Raw genomic sequence first — 18,841 nt, 5'->3', positions numbered from 1 at the left:
CTTCCAGTATTTTGCAATCAGGATTCTTGCTGCTGTTGTAGCATACATAAAAAAGATTCTGTCCTTCTTTGGCACCAATTGGCCGACCATGCCCAGGAGAAAGGCCGCTGGTTTCTTCAGGAAGGGATATTTAAATACCTTTTTCATTTCATTATAAATCATTTCCCAGAAAGCCTTAATCCTAGGGCACGTCCACCAAAGGTGAAAGAATGTACCTTCAGTTTCTTTACATTTCCAACATTTATTATCGGGCAAATGATAGATTTTTGCAAGCTTGACTGGGGTCATGTACCACCTATACATCATTTTCATAATATTCTCTCTCAAGGCATTACATGCCGTAAATTTCAAACCGGTGGTCCATAACTGTTCCCAGTCAGCAAACATAATATTATGTCCAACATCCTGTGCCCATTTAATCATAACAGATTTCACCATTTCATCCTGCGTATTCCATTTCAACAGCAAGTTATACATCTTTGACAAAACCTTAGTTTTAGGTTCTAACAATTCTGTTTCTAATTTCGATTTTTCCACCTGGAAGCCAATTTTCTTATCAGATTTAAAAGCCTCCATTATCTGATGGTAATGAAGCCAATCTCGCACTTTATCTTTTAGAAACTCCATATTTTCAACACAGCTGTAAGCAGAATTTGAAAGTTATGTTTGAGGAAGCATAATAATGCATGTTCATCACATAAAACATTCTCAGATGTGGCTTTTTCCTCTGTAAGTTCCTTGCTCTTGGAAGCAGGGAGGTTTTAATTTGATAGCCTGCAATCTTAGTGAATATACATTACACCTTTCCCATCTGGTAAAAGGTAAAGGGACCCCTGACCACTAGGTCCAGTCGTGGCTGACTCGGGGGTTGCGGCGCTCATCTCGCTTTATTGGCCGAGGGAGCCGGCGTACAGCTTCCGGGTCATGTGGCCAGCATGACTAAGCCGCTTCTGGCGAACCAGAGCAGTGCACGGAAACACCATTTACCTTCCCGCCGGAGTGGTACCTATTTATCTACTTGCACTTTGACATGCTTTCGAACTGCTAGGTTGGCAGGAACAGCGACCGAGCAACGGGAACTCACCCCGTCACGGGGATTCGAACTGCCAACCTTCTGATCGGCAAGTCCTAGGCTCTGTAGTTTAACCCACAGCGCCACCCGCGTCCCTTTCCAATCTGGAGTTGGTGGCAAAAACATAGAGTAAATACTGCATACCGTTTTTTTCCGTGTATTGGACAAGGTTTTTTGACACAAAAATCATGTCAAAAAACTGGGGTTGTCCAATGCACAAATAGTGGCATGGGGGGGGGGCGAGATGCGGCTGCGCACAAGGAACGATCTGGGGGCACTGGCTGGCGGCGCGCAGCTTTCCCCAATGCTGCTGTGTGAGGGAAACACTCCCTACCTGCATCTGGGAAACAATCTATTTTTTTAGCATAATTTTTATTGAGTTTTCCATATTTCATACATTTTCATTACACAAATCCCTAAATTAAAACATTGCTTACACAAAGCATTGACCTCCTTCCCTCCCTCTTACTGACTTCCACACATCTTTTACCAATTCTTCACATTTCTATTGCCACTTTTTTACCTTATATCTATCTTTTAACGTTCACCTCCTTGTATGTGAATCAGCTCCTTATTTTCACATTACCAAACTTTTCAACTCAGACCTACAAACGTTTTCAAATGTTTACAGTTTTCTTTCATATAAAATAGAAATTTGCTCCAGTCCTTTTGAAACAGTTCATCGCGCAAATGAAGCGATCTAGGGTGTGTTTCCTGCTCGCAGCTGCGTGAGGGGAGAGGCTCAACAACTTTGGGCCATCCCCCCTCATTTTCTTAAAATTGAGCCCCTCAAAATAGACGGAAAAGTACGGTAATACACGTTTGCTGTTCTTCTACTTGGTGTATGAGTGACGTCCGTGAGGTTTGTAAAGATGACTGAACGTAACAGCCAGGCATCACAGAAAGTGTGGTGTTTTTCAATGATGATGATGATGATGATAAAATAAATTTTATTTATACCCCGCCCTCCCCAGCCAAGAGCGGGCTCAGGGTGGCTAACAACCGATATAAAAACAAGTTGATTGAAATACAACTTAAAAAAACAAGATTAAAATAAAACAAAACATTAAAAGGTAGCCTCATCACAGGAGGAGAAAGGAAAAAAGAAAGAGGGGGAGGGAATCAAATTGATTCCAAGCCCAAAGGCCAGGCATAACAACTCTGTCTTACAGGCCATGCGGAAAGAAATCAGATCCTGCAGGGCCCTGGTCTCATGAGACAGAGCGTTCCACCAGGCCGGAGCCAGTGTTGAAAAGGCCCTGGCTCTGGTTGAGGCTAATCTGACTTCCTTAGGGCCCGGGCCCTCTAGGGTGTTGCTGTTTATGGACCTTAAGGTCCTCAGTGGGGCGTACCGGGAGAGGTGGTCCCGTAGGTACGAGGGTCCTAGGCGTTTCACAGGAAGGTCGTCCACCAACGATCAATGCATGTATAAGCATCCATTGATCTGATGATGCATGAATAAGCCCTCCCAAGACTGACAGCTTTTTGTCTGTCTTCCTGTACATGTGTGTGCTTCACTAACATGCTGTATTTTTTGTTTGTTTTACTTGCAGGAAGAGTAATAGATGTTGATCATGGAATTATCTGTGAAAACGTTCCTATCATTACCCCAAATGGAGATGTGGTGGCGTCAAGGCTTAACTTCAAAGTAAGACGATGTGCAAGAATCTTCTGACTGTGGCCACCACAGTTAGCACAAATGCACCATGAAGTTCACGTACCTTCTGTGAATTAATTGGACAACAATGTAGAAAAGAGGGGGAATCAAGCAAAGCAGACCTAGTGACTCAACACTAGAAGCAGATGCTTACAGTTTCTCTGACTTTAGTAAACAGGGAGACAGGATTCCCCTTCTCATGCTGTGGTCCACACATTAAATCAATGTGCAGAGGAAAACAGGCATCTATTGGTCTTTGCCCCTGTCCATTGCAGAGATCATGAGAAAAGACTCTACATGCATGTAAACTATTACACATCTAGGAACAGTACAGTGGTGCCCCGCAAGACGAACGCCTCGCAAGACGGAAAACCCGCTAGACGAAAGGGTTTTCCATTTTGGAGGCGCTTCGCAAAACGAATTTCCCTATGGGCTTGCTTCGCAAGACGAAAATGTCTTGCGAGTTCCTGCGGGTTTTTTCCCCTTCCCCCCCCCTTTTTCTAAGCCGCTTATCAGCTGATCCGCTAAGCTGATAAGCCGCTAAAAGCCACTAAGCCGCTAATAACGCTAATCCGCTAAGCCGTCAATGGGCTTGCTTCGCAAGACGAAAAAACCGCTAGACGAAGAGACTCGCGGAACGGATTAATTTCGTCTTGCGAGGCACCACTGTACTTGTAGTAAGGAGCCCTTGCCATGTATACAGGCCCCGTGTAAGTACAGTCCTTTTTCTTGTTCCACCCAATGAGTGGATCATAGAAGTATATAGCTGGAAGGGGCAGCAAGGGTCATCTAGTCCAACCCCCTGGAAAGCAGAAATCTGTTGCCCAATGTGGGGCTCAAACCCCTCACCCTGAGATTAAGAGTTCCGTGCTATACTGACTAGACAGATAGATAAACTTTATTTGCATTAGCCAACGGCTGTAGCAACATCAAACAAGCAATATATACAATTAAAAAACAACAACAATGGATAAAAAGGACCATCAAATCACCAAGACCATCGTTCAAATAGTGGCCCTTAATCTCATTGCACCCTCGATAAACCTAATAATAATAATAATAATAATAATTTATTATTTATACCCCGCCCGTCTGGTTGGGCCTCCCCAGCCACTCTGGGCAGCTTCCATAGAAACCAAAAATACAGTAAAATGTCACACGTTAAAAACTTCCCTGAACAGGGCTGCCTTCAGATGTCTTCTTAATGTCAGGTAGTTGTTTATCGCTTTGACATCTGCTGGAAGGGTGTTCCACAGGGCGGGTGCCACTACCGAGAAGGCCCTCTGCCTGGTTCCCTGTAGCTTTGCTTCTCGCAATGAGGGAACCGCCAGAAGGACATAGCAACCTACATTCTGATCTGACAACAGGTAGAACAATGTGGCCTCAGATGGGCGGCCTGGGATTGTAAGTAAGAGTGGGGTGATGATCTCATTCCTCAGGTCTTTATAAAGGGGGCAAGACAGGAGAACATGAGCCACTGTTTCCAGAGGGGCAGAGTCGCTTCTCGGTTGGAATCCTTCGGTATCTGCCCTCAAGTATGGCAGAGGGCATCACATCCAATCTGGCCAATGTGAAGGCACGTCTGTATTTTGGGATAGTTAATTTATACAAATATGGTGCCAGGGAGTCAAACTGGGGGGCGGGGGGGGGGAGGCCTACCAAGGGCAGCGCTTCTTCATAATGGCCAGATTGTTCTGTTGCTCCAGGGTCCTTCAGACGCTGTTCAATTTGTGATTTCAGCTATACTGACTAAACTATTGGGAATGGGGTCACTGGCACACAGGCCCTTAGCTTAAGGACAAGGCCATTTGCTGCAGTTCTGCCACCCTCAATGCATTGATTTAAATGTGTGGACTGGGATGTGCAAAGAGGGCTAGACAGTGAGGATGGCCTTTTTCCATTATCATGCCATTTCCAGGTTAATAACGACAGCTGGAACGCTCAGAGCACCTAAGAGCTACTCTTGGGTTCCATTGCTACCGTTAGATGTCCTATCTTTGCCTCCTAAGTAGACAAGCAGTGCTGCTTCTTGCCTTAAAAACATTATCAAGTCAAGGAAAGAGTATTAAAGTTGGGTGAGTGCTCTACTGCTGAGACAGCCTTGAGACTTCAGAATCCGTGATCCTGAGGGCCAGGAAGATGGGAAGGCATGCTTGTTAGCCGGCTGGAAGTATTAACAGAACCTACTGGGTTTGGTTTTTGTTTTGTTTTTTTAGTTACTGAAAATAATTTTAACTAGCTTGTGTATACTGCTTTAATCTACCCCATCCTTCTGGGCCGGTTGATAGCATACATTCCATACATACATTATTTCTCAGCACATTTAAAGCACACAGATTCCTCCAAAGAATCTGTGGAAGGATTGTTCGTGCTGGGAATTGTAGCTCTGTTGAGGGGTGAACTCGAGTTCCCAGGATTCAGGTGGGCGTGTGGGTGTGCTTGATGTAGATGTGACCCCTTCACTTAGATTTACAGTAAGAAGTTAGTTTTTCTTCGCTTTCATCCAGACACCTTTACTGAGAATTAATAATAATAATGATAATATTTGTACCCTGCCCATCTGACTGAGTTCCCCCAGCCACTTTGGGCAGCAGCTTCCAACATATATAAAAACGTAATAAAACATTAAACATTTAAAAACTTCCCCATTCAGGGCTGCCTTCAGATGTCTTCTAAAGGTTGTATAGTTACTTATCTCCTTGACATCTGATGGGAGAGCGTTACACAGGGTGGGCACCACTACCTAGAAGGCAAGTGGCCAGATTCTACATAAGGCAAGGTGTCAGCCTCTACTTTACTCAGTAATTGTGAAAAACAAAACACTATGGGGATTTCCCCCATATACTGTGGGAGAAGAAATGTGTTCTGAAATTCTCACTTGACCAAAAGTGTCAGCAACCTTTTTTAGCCGTGGGCCGGTCTACCGTCCCTCAGACCATGTGGGGGGCCAGACTATATTTTTTTGGGGGGGGGGAAGAACACATTCCTATGTCCCACAAATGACCCAGAGATGCATTTTAAATAAAAGGACACATTCTACTCATGTAAAAACACGCGGATTCCCAGACTGTCGGTGGGCCGGATTGAGAAGGCGATTGGGCCAGATCCGGCCCCAGGCTTTAGGTTAGTGACCCTTGGTTAATAGCGTAGTGCGTCCAAAGAGACTGGGCTCTGAGATTCACCATCTGTCTTTTTGCAGTCTGTAAACAAGGATTGTATATCAGTAAACTGATCCTGTTCCTTTTAAAAGTCGGTAGGACCCTTCAGGATTTGAAGCATGGCTCATTTCCAGCCAAACGGACCTTGAGTTTTAAGGAACTAAGCAAATGTGCAGGCTACGGAATTGCAAACTTCAGAGCAGAATCTAAAAAATAATAATTAAATTAGGACATGGTCAGTAGGGAGGGAATTTATCTTTGTGCTTCTGTGTTCTTGATACGGTTTCCTGATCCCGACACATAAGTGCTTCAGCACCAATATGCCCACAAGAGTTTCTCTGGCTTTCCCATTCATTTTAATACATCATCGGCATGCATTAATTTCTGCGTGTTCTGCAGTTCCATCTGCTGAGATGAAGCAGGACCCACCTGAGCAGAGGACACCATAAATGGCAGAGTATCAGCAATGGAATTGGACTATGTGATTTTCCAGATAGCCCATAATTTTTCCTAGAGGATCCTTTTAGGGGCTTCCTCCACAGTAAAGAATAGAAGCATATAACCTCTCTCCCTACATATGCATAGATCCATGTGTTATCGTTGTTCCACGCTGCTTCCTCATGGGGTGGGGGGGTGAGTCATATGTGATGATGATGATAATGATGATGATGATGATGATGATGGTGAACCCATTACTTCACCAAGTGGATAGCATTGCATGGCTTCATATGCAAATCAGCTGTTGGCCCATTGATGTGATAAACTTTTTCAGCCACATTAATTGGCTGAGAGCTGATCATGTAGATGCTGTGAGCCAGCAATACCGCATTTTTTGCTCTATAAGACGCACCCGACCATAAGACGCACCTAGTTTTTAGAGGAGGAAAACAAGAAAGCAACGCAAAGCCTCTTGAGCGAAGAGGGAGGAGCGCTTCTGCTGCGCTCAAGAGGCTTTGGGTGGCTATCCCTGAAGCCAGAAGAGCAAGAGGGATTGGTGCGCACTGATCCCTCTTGTTCTTCTGGCTTCTGGGATAGCTGTGCAGCCTGCATTCGCTCTATAAGACGCACGCACATTTCCCCTTACTTTTTAGGAGGGGGAAAGTGCGTCTTATAGAGCGAAAAATACGGTGCTTTATACCTGGCGAATTAGTAGGTACCTCTTTATTCCTAGAACTTTCAGTGCTAGGAAATACAGTGGTACCTTGGGTTACATACGCTTCAGGTTACATACGCTTCAGGTTACAGACTCCGCTAAACGAGAAATAGTGCTTCAGGTTAAGCACTTTGCTTCAGGATAAGAACAGAAATCGTGCTCCGGCGGCGCAGCAGCAGCAGGAGGCCCCATTAGCTAAAGTGGTGCTTCAGGGTTAAGAACAGTTTCAGGTTAAGAACGGACGTCCGGAACGAATTAAGTACTTAACCCGAGGTACCACTGTAAACACCAGGAAATCTTTCACACTCCCCCCCACAGAACATTTTAGTGGGGAATTCCAAGTAGGGAATGTGTTCTAATATTGCAACCATATGGCCAGGACTGATCGTGTGGGTTTTCCTCGCCTGATCAGCACTTCCCTAGGAATCATAGATTTGTAGAATTGCAGTTGGAAGGGACCACGAGGATCAGCCAGACCAACCCCTTGCAATACAGGAATCTTTCAGCCAATGTGGGGCTTGAGCCCTATACAGTGGTGCCCCGCAAGACGAATGCCTCGCAAGACGGAAAACCCGCTAGACGAAAGAGTTTTCCGTTTTGGAGGTGCTTGGCAAAACGAATTTCCTATGGGCTTGCTTCGCAAGACGAAAATGTCTTGCGAGTTCCTGCGGGTTTTTTTCCCTTTCCTCCCCCTTTTTCTAAGCCGCTTATCCGCTAAGCCGCTAAAAGCCGCTAAAAGCCGATAAGCCGCTAATAGCGCTTATCCGCTAAGCCGTCAATGGGCTTGCTTCGCAAGACGAAAAAGCCGCTAGACGAAGAGAATCGCGGAACGGATTCTTTTCGTCTTGCGAGGCACCACTGTACCCTGGGATTAAGAGTCTCCTACTCTACCGACTGCGCTATTCCTCATTTGGCAGTAGGGGAATATATATCAGGTGGGAATAACCCAAACAATTGGCAGTACCGCACAATGATAATGTTTTACACACAATGGTATGAGATTGTGGCATAGGGTATCAGTTCCCACTTCTCTCTCTGTGTGTGTAATTTGTTTTTTGGGGGAGAGGGGGGTGTCTCATACTTTATTAGCACTATAACGTTTATGATTGTTGTAACTATACATGGTCTCTTTAAAAAGAGGCACTTTCTAAGTGCAGAAGGGGTAAAAATTCTGGCGAAAAAATTCCATGTTTATATATAGCTTTACTTCCTCCGCTCTGATATTCATTTAGATCTAAATATAAGCAGATGCATTTTTACTAAAGACAAATTGCTCACATACAATGAGATCCTAGATTTTCCATATTAATCTCACTGCATGAAGACTGCAAAACTCAACACAATGTGGAAAGCAAATCTTACGATTTTGACCTTAGTGTGGTCAAGTCACCCGAGGAAAGGTTTTGTCCTAAAACTGTAGGCTCAGTCTAAGAAATATTGGGACTCTTGTTGATTATGATACATGTTGCATGGGCGTGTTTTTCACACACCTATTTTTGCAGAAGCCAAATGTTCCTACTTAGTAAAAAAATAAACTGCAGTTAGTTTATAGCCAATAGAGGAAGCACACGGGAATAAAACACAAGCTATGAATTATATATATATGAAGCCACTGTTCTTGATTATGGTAAATGGGGCTCCACATTTATGCTTTGATTGCTTTTTCCTGCCCAAGCCACACTGGGAGCACAGAAGGCTAGTCTAAGAGTGTTTTTTATGCTTGATTCTCACTGCAGCATTCTTCTTCACTGCCGTGTTTTCCCCAAACATAATATTAAAAAGGTAAATTGTGTGGATCACTGCGAATCATGTGCATAAGAAACACTCTTTAATGCTAAACTGTGGTTTAACATTCCAGTTTGCATCGCCCTCCCGCCTCGCCTCTTTCGCCGCAGCAACAAGAAAGAGATGGGAAGCTTCCGCTTCCATGTTAGATTAACCACAGTTTAGCATGTTGCCTAAACCCTAAACTGTGGTTTGTCATAACTATGGTTGCTTGAAACAAGCCTGCTTCCTAAGCTGTAGTTTGAAGTTCAGACTGAAAACCATAGTTTTTTGAGACGCATTGTCATAACTCTGAGCTTTGGTTGACGTTGCATCAAAGTCAGTCCTGTGTTAGATTGCTGATGGAAATAATTGCTTTCTCAAAGGTTATTGTGTTTCTCATAACTTGTAGGTGGAAGAAGGTATGCATCTTCTAATCACTGGACCTAATGGTTGTGGGAAGAGTTCTCTCTTCAGGATTCTAAGTGGTTTGTGGCCTGTCTATAAAGGAGTTCTTTACAAACCACCTCCTCAGCATATGTTCTACATTCCTCAGAGGTTTGTGATTTTCCTTGTATCTGTTTTCGCAAAACAATATAAGTGTTTCCTGCTTTTTGAATCATAGAATCATAGAGTTGGAAGAGACCACAAGGGCCATCGAGTCCAACCCCCTGCCAAGCAGGAAACACCATCAGAGCACTCCTGACATATGGTTGTCAAGCCTCTGCTTAAAGACCTCCAAAGAAGGAGACTCCACCACACTCCTTGGCAGCAAATTCCACTGTCGAACAGCTCTTACTGTCAGGAAGTTCTTCCTAATGTTTAGGTGGAATCTTCTTTCTTGCACATGCTGTGCAAATAACATCATATGAGTCCTCCATACCTTAAATCACTAAGATGTCTAATGCAAATGCAAACAATGGTTAGTTAAACAACCACCTTGACCAGCAACTAAGCAGATTTTGTTCCATGCCAGGATTGTTGGTTTACAGAGAACACAAAACCAAGATGTTTTTGAATGGAAAGTACAACAGATCTCCTGATCTTAGGAAGAGGAGAGGGGTGGGAGTTTCACTATGGATTACAATGTAGCATATTGTGAAAGCCAGCCTTTTTTTGTGCTACATAATGAACATTCGGAGAAGGCAGAAGGATAGGAAGCAGTTGCTACGAGAAATCATTACAGAAACAAGTTCGATACTCAGTGGTATTCAGTGGCTTGTTACAATAGTTTCAAGGGAAAACATCATTTTATCCTTTTACATACTTTCACAGCAACCCTAAATAAAATTAGCTATTTAAAAAAATTAAAGCTGTAATTTTCAAGCATGTCACATTCTCAATCTCTAAACAGGAAAAATCAAAAGGAGGATTACTGAAATTTTCACATTGGCGTGGTAGGTGGGAGGATATAGGAAAAGAGGGGACTTACTCATCGCCAGATACAGACACAGGGTAAGCACCAATTTGAAGAGTAATTAGGGTGGTCCAACAGCAGAATATTGCTCTATCTTGACAAAAGCAAGTGGGACTTTTAATGATGTTTGGATCTTGTGCAATAGCTTGATTAAAAACTGCCCACTCCTAACATGAAAAGCACATTAGCTCTTACCTAGCTGCTGAAAGCAATGGAAGAGCTGGTATTGTTGCTTTCCGTGAGATTCAGCCATGAATAACTCTCAACTGAAGTGGGGACAATAAGCTTAAACCACCATGAGGCTTTCCTGTGTGAATATCTTTCAAGGGAAAGGGGTTTCTGGTGGTGTGTGAGGAACTTGTGGACCTTCAGATGCTTATAACTACAACTCCCATCAGCCCCAACCAGTGTGGCCAGTGGCCAGGAGTGATGGGAGATGTAGTTCAGCGACATCTGAAGGGCCAAGGCCTCACCACAACTGGGCTAGTGCAGGAAAACATCTATGGATTTGTGTCATTATTTATGCCATCCTTCTTTCCAAAGTAGCCCAGGGCAGCCAACATAAAAAAGTCAAAACAATACATTTTAAAACGTAACAAAAACCTATTTAAAACATTTTGAACCCACCTAAGAACTTTTTAAAAAATAGAATATCTAAAAGCTTACTGGTTTCAAGTTGTCCTGACCTGTATCTTTTAGCCATCAAATGCCTGGGTAAACAGGAATGTTTTTAAACTTCTCCCGAAAGTCAATAATGAAGGAGACATTGCAGCCATTGTCTGCTTGAATCTTACTCAGCACAGTTTGCAAATGCCACTATTTGTATTGGATTTCTCTGAATTAGTAGACTAGCCCTTTAAGGCAACATGCCGTGTTGCCTTCCTAATTAAATGTAGCCCTAGCTGAATCTTCTCAGACAGGGATTGTCTTGATTCCATATGGTTTAATTGAGAATTTTGCTTGCCTTCGTCCGTAAGAACTCTCCATTTATAAGTGAATACACAGATAGCCTTAGGAATTGTTTTTGTATCATTGTGCCTACTGATATAGTATGAGATATACAAAAATGTGACAGTACTATTTACCATTATAAAATGTATAGGAGGAACCTGGCAAGTCTCCAAGAAGGGAATATTAGCTTTAGAGATTAACTGTCATTTTCTCCCCTAGCGTCCCAGGCATTCTGGCCGTCTGCTAATTAGAAGCAGGGCTTAGAGTTAGAGAAATCCCAGACAGAGATTATATTTCCTAAAATACTTTGCACAACGTCAAAGTTGATATTTATAATGCCCCTTGCCTGGGAGGTTTTGAATGACGGAGGATTTGGTCAAAGTTAAGGAACACATATTTACACTTGCGCCCTAAGGTGTGTGTAAATGTCACGTAATAACTTTTTTAAAACCTTTTTTTAAATAATAAAAACTATGTAGATTACATCCAAAGCAAACATTTTGTACATAATTTTGCTTTCTTCATTTAATTGGTGTTGCAGATTATTTTAATACTTGTTGCTATTACTTATTACATTCACCAGCTTATATTATTATTATTATTATTATTATTATTATTATTATTATTATTATTATTTTATACTCCGCCCATCTGGCTGGGTTTCCCCAGCAACTCTGGATGGCTTCCAACACACATAAAAACATAATAAAACATCAAACAGTAATAATAACTGTCTGACCAATACAAAAAAGTAACAGTAACTTTAAAAGAAACAACTTATCTCAAATAAAGCAAGATTCAACAATCTATTAGAATCTAATAGTAAACAGTATTGTTTGCTGACATTTAAACAGCTTACACTTACAATAAAGAATTACTAATCTACAATCAATAAAAGCAACGGAGAGTCACAATGCATAAAATGCCACAAACCATACAAAACGACGTAAAAGGATGGAATTGAGAATCAAGAACACACAGCTTAATAAAATTATTATTTTTAAATATCCCTGAACTCCTCTCTTTCTAGCTGCTTCTGCTGTTCTTCAAGAAGCTCAGGCAGGGATTTCAGGGTCCTTCCCCTCTCCATGTTATAGATAAAGATCAGCCCAGTGTTGTAGGTTAAGCTGTGATGGGATCAGTGGCTCAAGGAGCTTCCTGGAAGGATTGCAGATTTGAGTATCCAATACTCAGACCCAGGGCTAGCAATATGACACACACACACACACCCCAGAGCTTTTTGAACCTAGCTTCCATCTTCACTGACCCTGGGCCTGATGGGTGCCCCCACTCTAACCATTCCTCCCTACTGGGTTGTATGGTGCAGTAGGATACAGTGGTGCCTCGCAAGACGGAGAACCCGCTAGACGAAAGGGTTTTCCATTTTGGAGGCGCTTCGCAAAACGAATTTCCCTATGGGCTTGCTTCGCAAGACGAAAATGTCTTGCGAGTTCCTGCGGGGTTTTTTCCCTCCCCCCCCCCCTTTTCCTAAGCCCTAAGCCGCTTATCAGCTGATCCGCTGATAAGCCGCTTATCAGCTGATCCGCTAAAAGCCGCTAAACCGCTAATAGCGCTAATCCGCTAAGCTGTCAATGGGCTTGCTTCGCAAGATGAAAAAACCGCTATACGAAGAGCCTCATGGAACGGATTAATTTCGTCTTGCGAGGCACCACTGTATTTCAATTCTTTATGCATGGCCCTTTCTTAAGAGTTCCCTGACTCTGAATTCTGTCTTCATATGCTTAGCAGGAAACCTAACTATACAGTGAGTATACAGTCATACCTCGGGTTGAAGTAGCTTCAGGTTGAGTATTTTTGGGTTGTGCTCCACAGTGACCCGGAAGTAATGGAATGTGTTACTTCCGGGTTTTGCCACTCACGCAGGCGCAGACGCTCAAAATGATGTCACATGCATGTGCGGAAGCGGCGAATCGCAGCACGCGCAGACACGGCTTGCGTTCGCTTCAGGATGCAAACGGGGCTCCGGAATGGATCCCGTTCGCATCCAGAGCTACCACTGTAAACTGATTCAGCTACCCACACCCCATTTCAAAAATCTACATGTCTTGCATCTGCCCACTGAATACTTGTTCCCCGGTCGCCATATCTTAGGAACGTGGTGTTTCTTCCCCACCTTCTTTTTGTAGACCTTTGGTTGCAGATATTTGCATAGTTTTGTCATGTCAACCTATCCCATCTCAGTTCTGCATGTAGTTTAGAATGGTTTTACATACCGTATTGGCTCGAATATAAGCCGCACCTTTAATATTCAAGGGGGGGGGGAATAAAAAAAGACAATACCTGAATATAAGCCACTCTCTTAAATTTCTGCAGGCACTCACACCCATTCCGTTTTACTGTATATCTGCTTCAGCAGCAATATCATAAAAGCCCATTTTTTGTAAGGTCACAAATTTAAGCCACACTTAAACTTTTCACAGTTGGAATTTGGGGGAAAAGTGAGGCTTATATTCAGGCCAACACAGTAAGTGCTTCTGTCTTACTATAGATTTGGCCAGTTTTCCCAATGTGCCTCCCAGCTTGAAACAGATACTGACATCTATTTGTTAGGGTGGCAGTTGTTCAAATACTTCTACTGGCTTGTATGTAAATAATAATAGCAATAATGATCATGTCAGCAGCAGCTGTTCACCAGTGTGCTCCCTTGATGTAACAAGAAAGTTGACCGCCTTTTTGACTTGCTGATGTCATGGCCATGCATTACGTTCAGGCCATGTGTTCTTGTACAGTGGTGCCTCGCAAGACGAAATGAATCCGTTCCGCGAGTCTCTTCGTCTTGCGGTTTTTTCGTCTTGCGAAGCATGGCTATTAGCGGCTTAGCGGCTATTAACGGCTTAGCGGCTTTAAGAAAAAGGAAACAAACTCGCAAGAACTCGCAAGACGTTTTGTCTTGCGAAGCAAGCCCATAGGGAAATTGGTCTTGCGGAACGACTCAAAAAACGGAAAACTCTTTCGTCTTGCACGTTTTTCGTCTTGCGAGGCATTCGTCTTGCGAGGTACCACTGTAATCTTTTCCCCAACTCTACGGCTCCTCCGTTTGGCACCTGAGCCTTACACAGGAAGCGTCATAAAGGGCAGGAAATGTCCCGACAGCTGCTTGAGATTCCACAGCACTGAATTTATAGTGATTGACAGTGACCTCCTTGCTGCGTCTCCCCAGTGGTTCTGAATCCCTGACGGAGGCAGTTTCTGATTTGCGTGGCTGCAAGGGAGCCGATAAAAATTTCATGAAATCAAGGAGCGTTGCTTAACCTGGCTGATCATTCAATCGCACGGCTTCCTTTCCAGATTAAGGATTTGTGCTCTTTCTGCGGTTTGGTTGTTTATTGTGCAGTAATATATTTCTGCCTGTGACAGCAGCTTCTAATTACGCATCGTGCTGGGAAAGCTCTATGATCCGTGCCCCGTAAACTATGTTAGCGGGTGTAAGGTAATTATGCTCAGGCTTGGTAATTGAGCTCCTTGAAATATTTAGCAGGCGCTCTTGGATACTGGAGAGGAAAGCTTACGGTTGGCTATTTTGGGCTCAAATCAATTATTTATATCTGGAGAGAGTTGTGGAAACTGCAGCTTGCCCTAAAACACCCTTGAACTTATTTCAATGGAGTGGGAGAATGCTATAGACATCCCACCAGACGTGTATATTTTAGCAGTTCCTCCACATCCATCGTCATGATGGACAAATGTATATAACAGAACTTAACTTCCAACAGGGCAAATCTATGGTACATTTTTATTTTGTTTTGTTTTGTTACAATAAATATTTTATTCTTTATTCCATATAGAAAGTTACATTTGATACTCAACTATCATGTTCCAATTCAACAGAACTAGTGACTTCCTTCTCGCCCAACATCGATGTTTATAACCCAAGTTATGTACAATTAGGGATGTGGGTGGCGCTGTGGGCTAAACCACAGAGCCATGGGCTTGCCAATCAAAAGATCGGCGGTTTGAATCCCCGCGACGGGGTGAGCTCCCATTGCTCGGTCCCTGTTCCTGCCAACCTAGCAGTTCAGAAGCACAAGCGCAAGTAAATACATAGGTACCGCTTTGGCAGGAAGGTAAATGGCGTTTCTGTGCGCTACTCTGGTTTGCCAGAAGCGGCTTAGTTAGTCATGTACGCCAGCTCCATCGGCCAGTAAAGCGAGATGAGCACCACAACCCCAGAGTCGTCCATGACTGGACCTAGCAGTCAGGGGTCCCTTTACCTTTACCTTACAATTGTGTTTTAAAGTTCCGTCATCTAATTTCATCCTCTCTAACATGTTTCCTAATATGTTCTGCTATTTTCTTACACTTCAGACCCCACTGTGGTCTTCGCATATGGGAAATAACTTTTCCTATAGACCAGAAAGGGTTGCCAGTCTTCTTTAAAAGATTCTAAAGTTGTATGTTTTATCACTGCTGTCAGTTTTGTAATATGCCATCTCTGCATATTACAAGATTTTGATCAACCATTCTTCCCTTGAGGGTGTTCACGTCTTCCATTTTGGTTCATAGAGAATTCTTGCCGCTGTAGTCACATACATAAAAACCATTGAGGCTGTCCTTAGTAAAAATTTACAATGCAGCATCAGAATCGCAGTTTGTTGAAGGTGTTGAGGATTCTTGGTTAAAGACCCCCTTACAGAACTACAGTTCCCAAAGTTCCCAGGAGATGGGGAATGGTTATTTAACCCACCGAGGTCTTCGGTATAAGATACACCCTTAGTTTTTATGTTCTGTAAAAGCCTTCCGTTGTGTTCTGTAGATGATTTTTTCTATAGATCTTTTTTCCTATCCATTAGCCTTGAGAATTCCAGCAAATGTTCATTGCACATCTGTAAGATGCAGGTTTTGAAAGACTGCTGTGTCAGCCCAGCATCCATATTAGCCTAATTCCTAAGCTTTGGAGGGGCGGATCTCCCAGGAACAACAGAATAAAATCAGCCCAGAGGCCTTAAGAAATTGCCACCAATACTAGCTCCCACATGAGGGATGCGGGTGGCGCTGTGGGTTAAACCACAGAGCCTAGGACTTGCTGATCGGCGGTTTGAATCCCTGTGACGGGGTGAGCTCCCATTGCTCGGTCCCTGCTCCTGCCAACCTAGCAGTTCAAAAGCACGTCAAAGTGCAAGTAAATAAATAGGTACCGCTCTGGCGGGAAGGTCAACGGCGTTTCCGTGCGCTGCTCTGGTTCGCCAGAAGCGGCTTAGTCATGCTGGCCACATGACCCGGAAGCTGTACGCCGGCTCCCTTGGCCAATAAAGCGAGATGAGCCCAGAGTCGGTCATGTCTGGACCTAATGGTCAGGGGTCCCTTTACCTTTACTAGCTCTCACTGCCCAGTTGTTTGTCTCAGTTCTGATTCTGTGTTTTTAAATCGCTTTTCAAATGATCCAGTCCCCTATTTATACGTAGATCAAGGACTCTAAAGCGTTTTCACATTAAAAGGGCCATATTAACTATCTTCATGACTCAGCAGAATTATTTCTAGTTTATGAAGAGAGAATTGAAGCAAAGGGATGCTATTTCAGTCCCCCTCACCTTAATCTAGTGAGCCCATTGGTGGATTTTGTTGGAACCTCATATTTTCAGGTTCACTGGTGGTTCTTTGCCAGACCAGTGTGTCTGTGGTCCTGCTGAGCCAGATTCAGTTCGCACTGCTGTAGACATCAATAGCTGCTGCAGAGATTCTCATAAGGAGGCAAGACAGTGGGTTCAAATAACTGGCTAGGTGCTTCAAAAAGCTGGGGCACCTACAATGTCTGAAATAAAGTGCATTCTATTAAGCATGTTAAAGGGCCATTCATTCTAGAAACATGGACCATCATCCAAATAATATGCGTGTGGAATTGCATTGCGTGCAAATGGCGTGTGAGGAATTGTGGATTGAGCTGGCGGTCTTCTCAGGTATTTCACTATAGTGATGCCCATTGCATGTGAGAAGCGGAGACAGCCACCTCTCTGGTCAGAGATTTGCTTTCTATTTATGACGTAGCACTTTTTATTATTGCAATTACCGTATTTTTCGCTCTATAACACGCACCCGACCATAACACGCACGTAGTTTTTAGAGGAAGAAAATCAGTAGGCATGCCATCCGTAGGCATTCCCTCCATAACACGCACAGACATTTTCCCTTACTTTCTAGGAGGAAAAAAGTGAGTGTTATGGTGCAAAAAATACGGTATATCCCATCTTGCTTCCAAGGAACTCGAGATGACTTGATCCCCCTTTCCCATTTAATCCCCACAACAACCCTCTGAAGTAGGTTAGGCTGAGAGAGCATGACTGGCCCAAGGTCCCTCATTGAGCTTTGTGGTTGAGTGGGAATTTGAGCCTAGGTCTCCTTGGTCCTAGTCCAGCACTGTAACCACTGCACCACACTGTCTCTCTTCCCACTGCTGTGAAGACAAAGACCCTTGTGAAATGCAATATAGGCCAGTTTCTTTGGAAAGGAAAGGAAGGGAGGGAGGGAGGGAGGGCCAAAGTCCTCTGATCACATTCGTTTTCAGCATCGGGTAAAATTATCAATAATAAATTCAGGTACAGTGGTGCCCCGCAAGACGAATGCCTCGCAAGACGGAAAACTCGCTAGACGAAAGAGTTTTCTGTTTTGGAGGTGCTTCGCAAAACGAATTTCCTATGGGCTTGCTTCGCAAGACGAAAATGTCCGCTAAGTCGATAAGCAGCTAAACCGCTAATAGCACTAAGCCGCTAAGCCGTCAATGGGCTTGCTTTGCAAGATGAAAAAACTGCTAGACGAAGAGATTCGCGGAATGGATTCTTTTCGTCTTGCGAGGCACCACTGTAATATTATTACAGCTTTCTGACATGGGAACACATAGTATCATTAGTTTCAAATCACATGTGTTCACCGTGTGAGTAAAAATATGGGTAATATGTACATATGCATTAGTAGAAAGCAAAAAAACCAAGCTGGAAAACCCTTAAGAATGTAACATTTTTTTGGTCATGCCATATCCTGACTCTGATTCAATGAGTCAATGTCATTCGTCACAAGTAGCATGTGTCCATGTAACACAAAGAAGGAGGCATTTTTTTTGGAGCACTGGGTGCCAGTATTCAGTGAATGCAGTTTTCTTTTTAAATGCCCAGAGCAAATGAATTCCTTTAGTAAGCCACAGCAAAGGACTGCAGTTCCGCCTTAAGCTCATTTCACATGCGCATATTGATCCTGAATCCTTCTACAACTGCTGTGCTCATCATATATTTCATTATTTAGTTATTTATTTAAAGGAATTTCTAAACCTTTTAGCCCTTTAAAAACCCCAAAGTGGTGTACACTATCTCTAGCATAAAAATGATATCCATCAAAACAAATAATATAACAAAAAAAACAATTAAACAACCTTAAAACATATGCAAGTCTATAAAAGCAAGTAAAGCAGAGATTCTGGGGATTCCCAGACATAAAACAGGGTCCTTTGCTCAAATGGCTTATAATATTATTTAGCCTCTGTCCAAATACATTGTAATATTTGCTCTCTTATTTCTGGGTCAAGCAAATATTCACTGGTGCTCTGACTCTGTCTTGATATGTCACAGATGATCTGAAATACAAGCCTTGGAGTTACAGTTAATATCATGTTTATTTAGGTATTGCATCTGATTCCGTGAAAATGTATTTCTAGTATCTAGTT

General features: G+C 43.2%; 1 protein-coding gene across 1 annotated transcript in view; it reads left to right on the top strand.

Annotated features, from left to right (window-relative positions):
• Positions 1 to 18,841, top strand: part of ABCD2 (ATP binding cassette subfamily D member 2) — a 56,784-nt gene that overhangs the window by 24,731 nt on the left and 13,212 nt on the right. The window contains exons 5-6 of the mRNA XM_079994176.1: positions 2,626 to 2,720; positions 9,217 to 9,362. Coding sequence (XP_079850302.1) covers positions 2,626 to 2,720; positions 9,217 to 9,362 — 241 coding nt within the window. The remainder of the gene's footprint in view (positions 1 to 2,625; positions 2,721 to 9,216; positions 9,363 to 18,841) is intronic.

Source organism: Podarcis cretensis (assembly GCF_951804945.1).
Source record: "Podarcis cretensis genome assembly, chromosome: 10".
Classification (NCBI taxonomy): domain Eukaryota; kingdom Metazoa; phylum Chordata; class Lepidosauria; order Squamata; family Lacertidae; genus Podarcis; species Podarcis cretensis.
The sequence above is the reverse complement of the archived record's forward strand: the minus strand, read 5'-3'. Positions and strand labels throughout refer to the sequence as shown.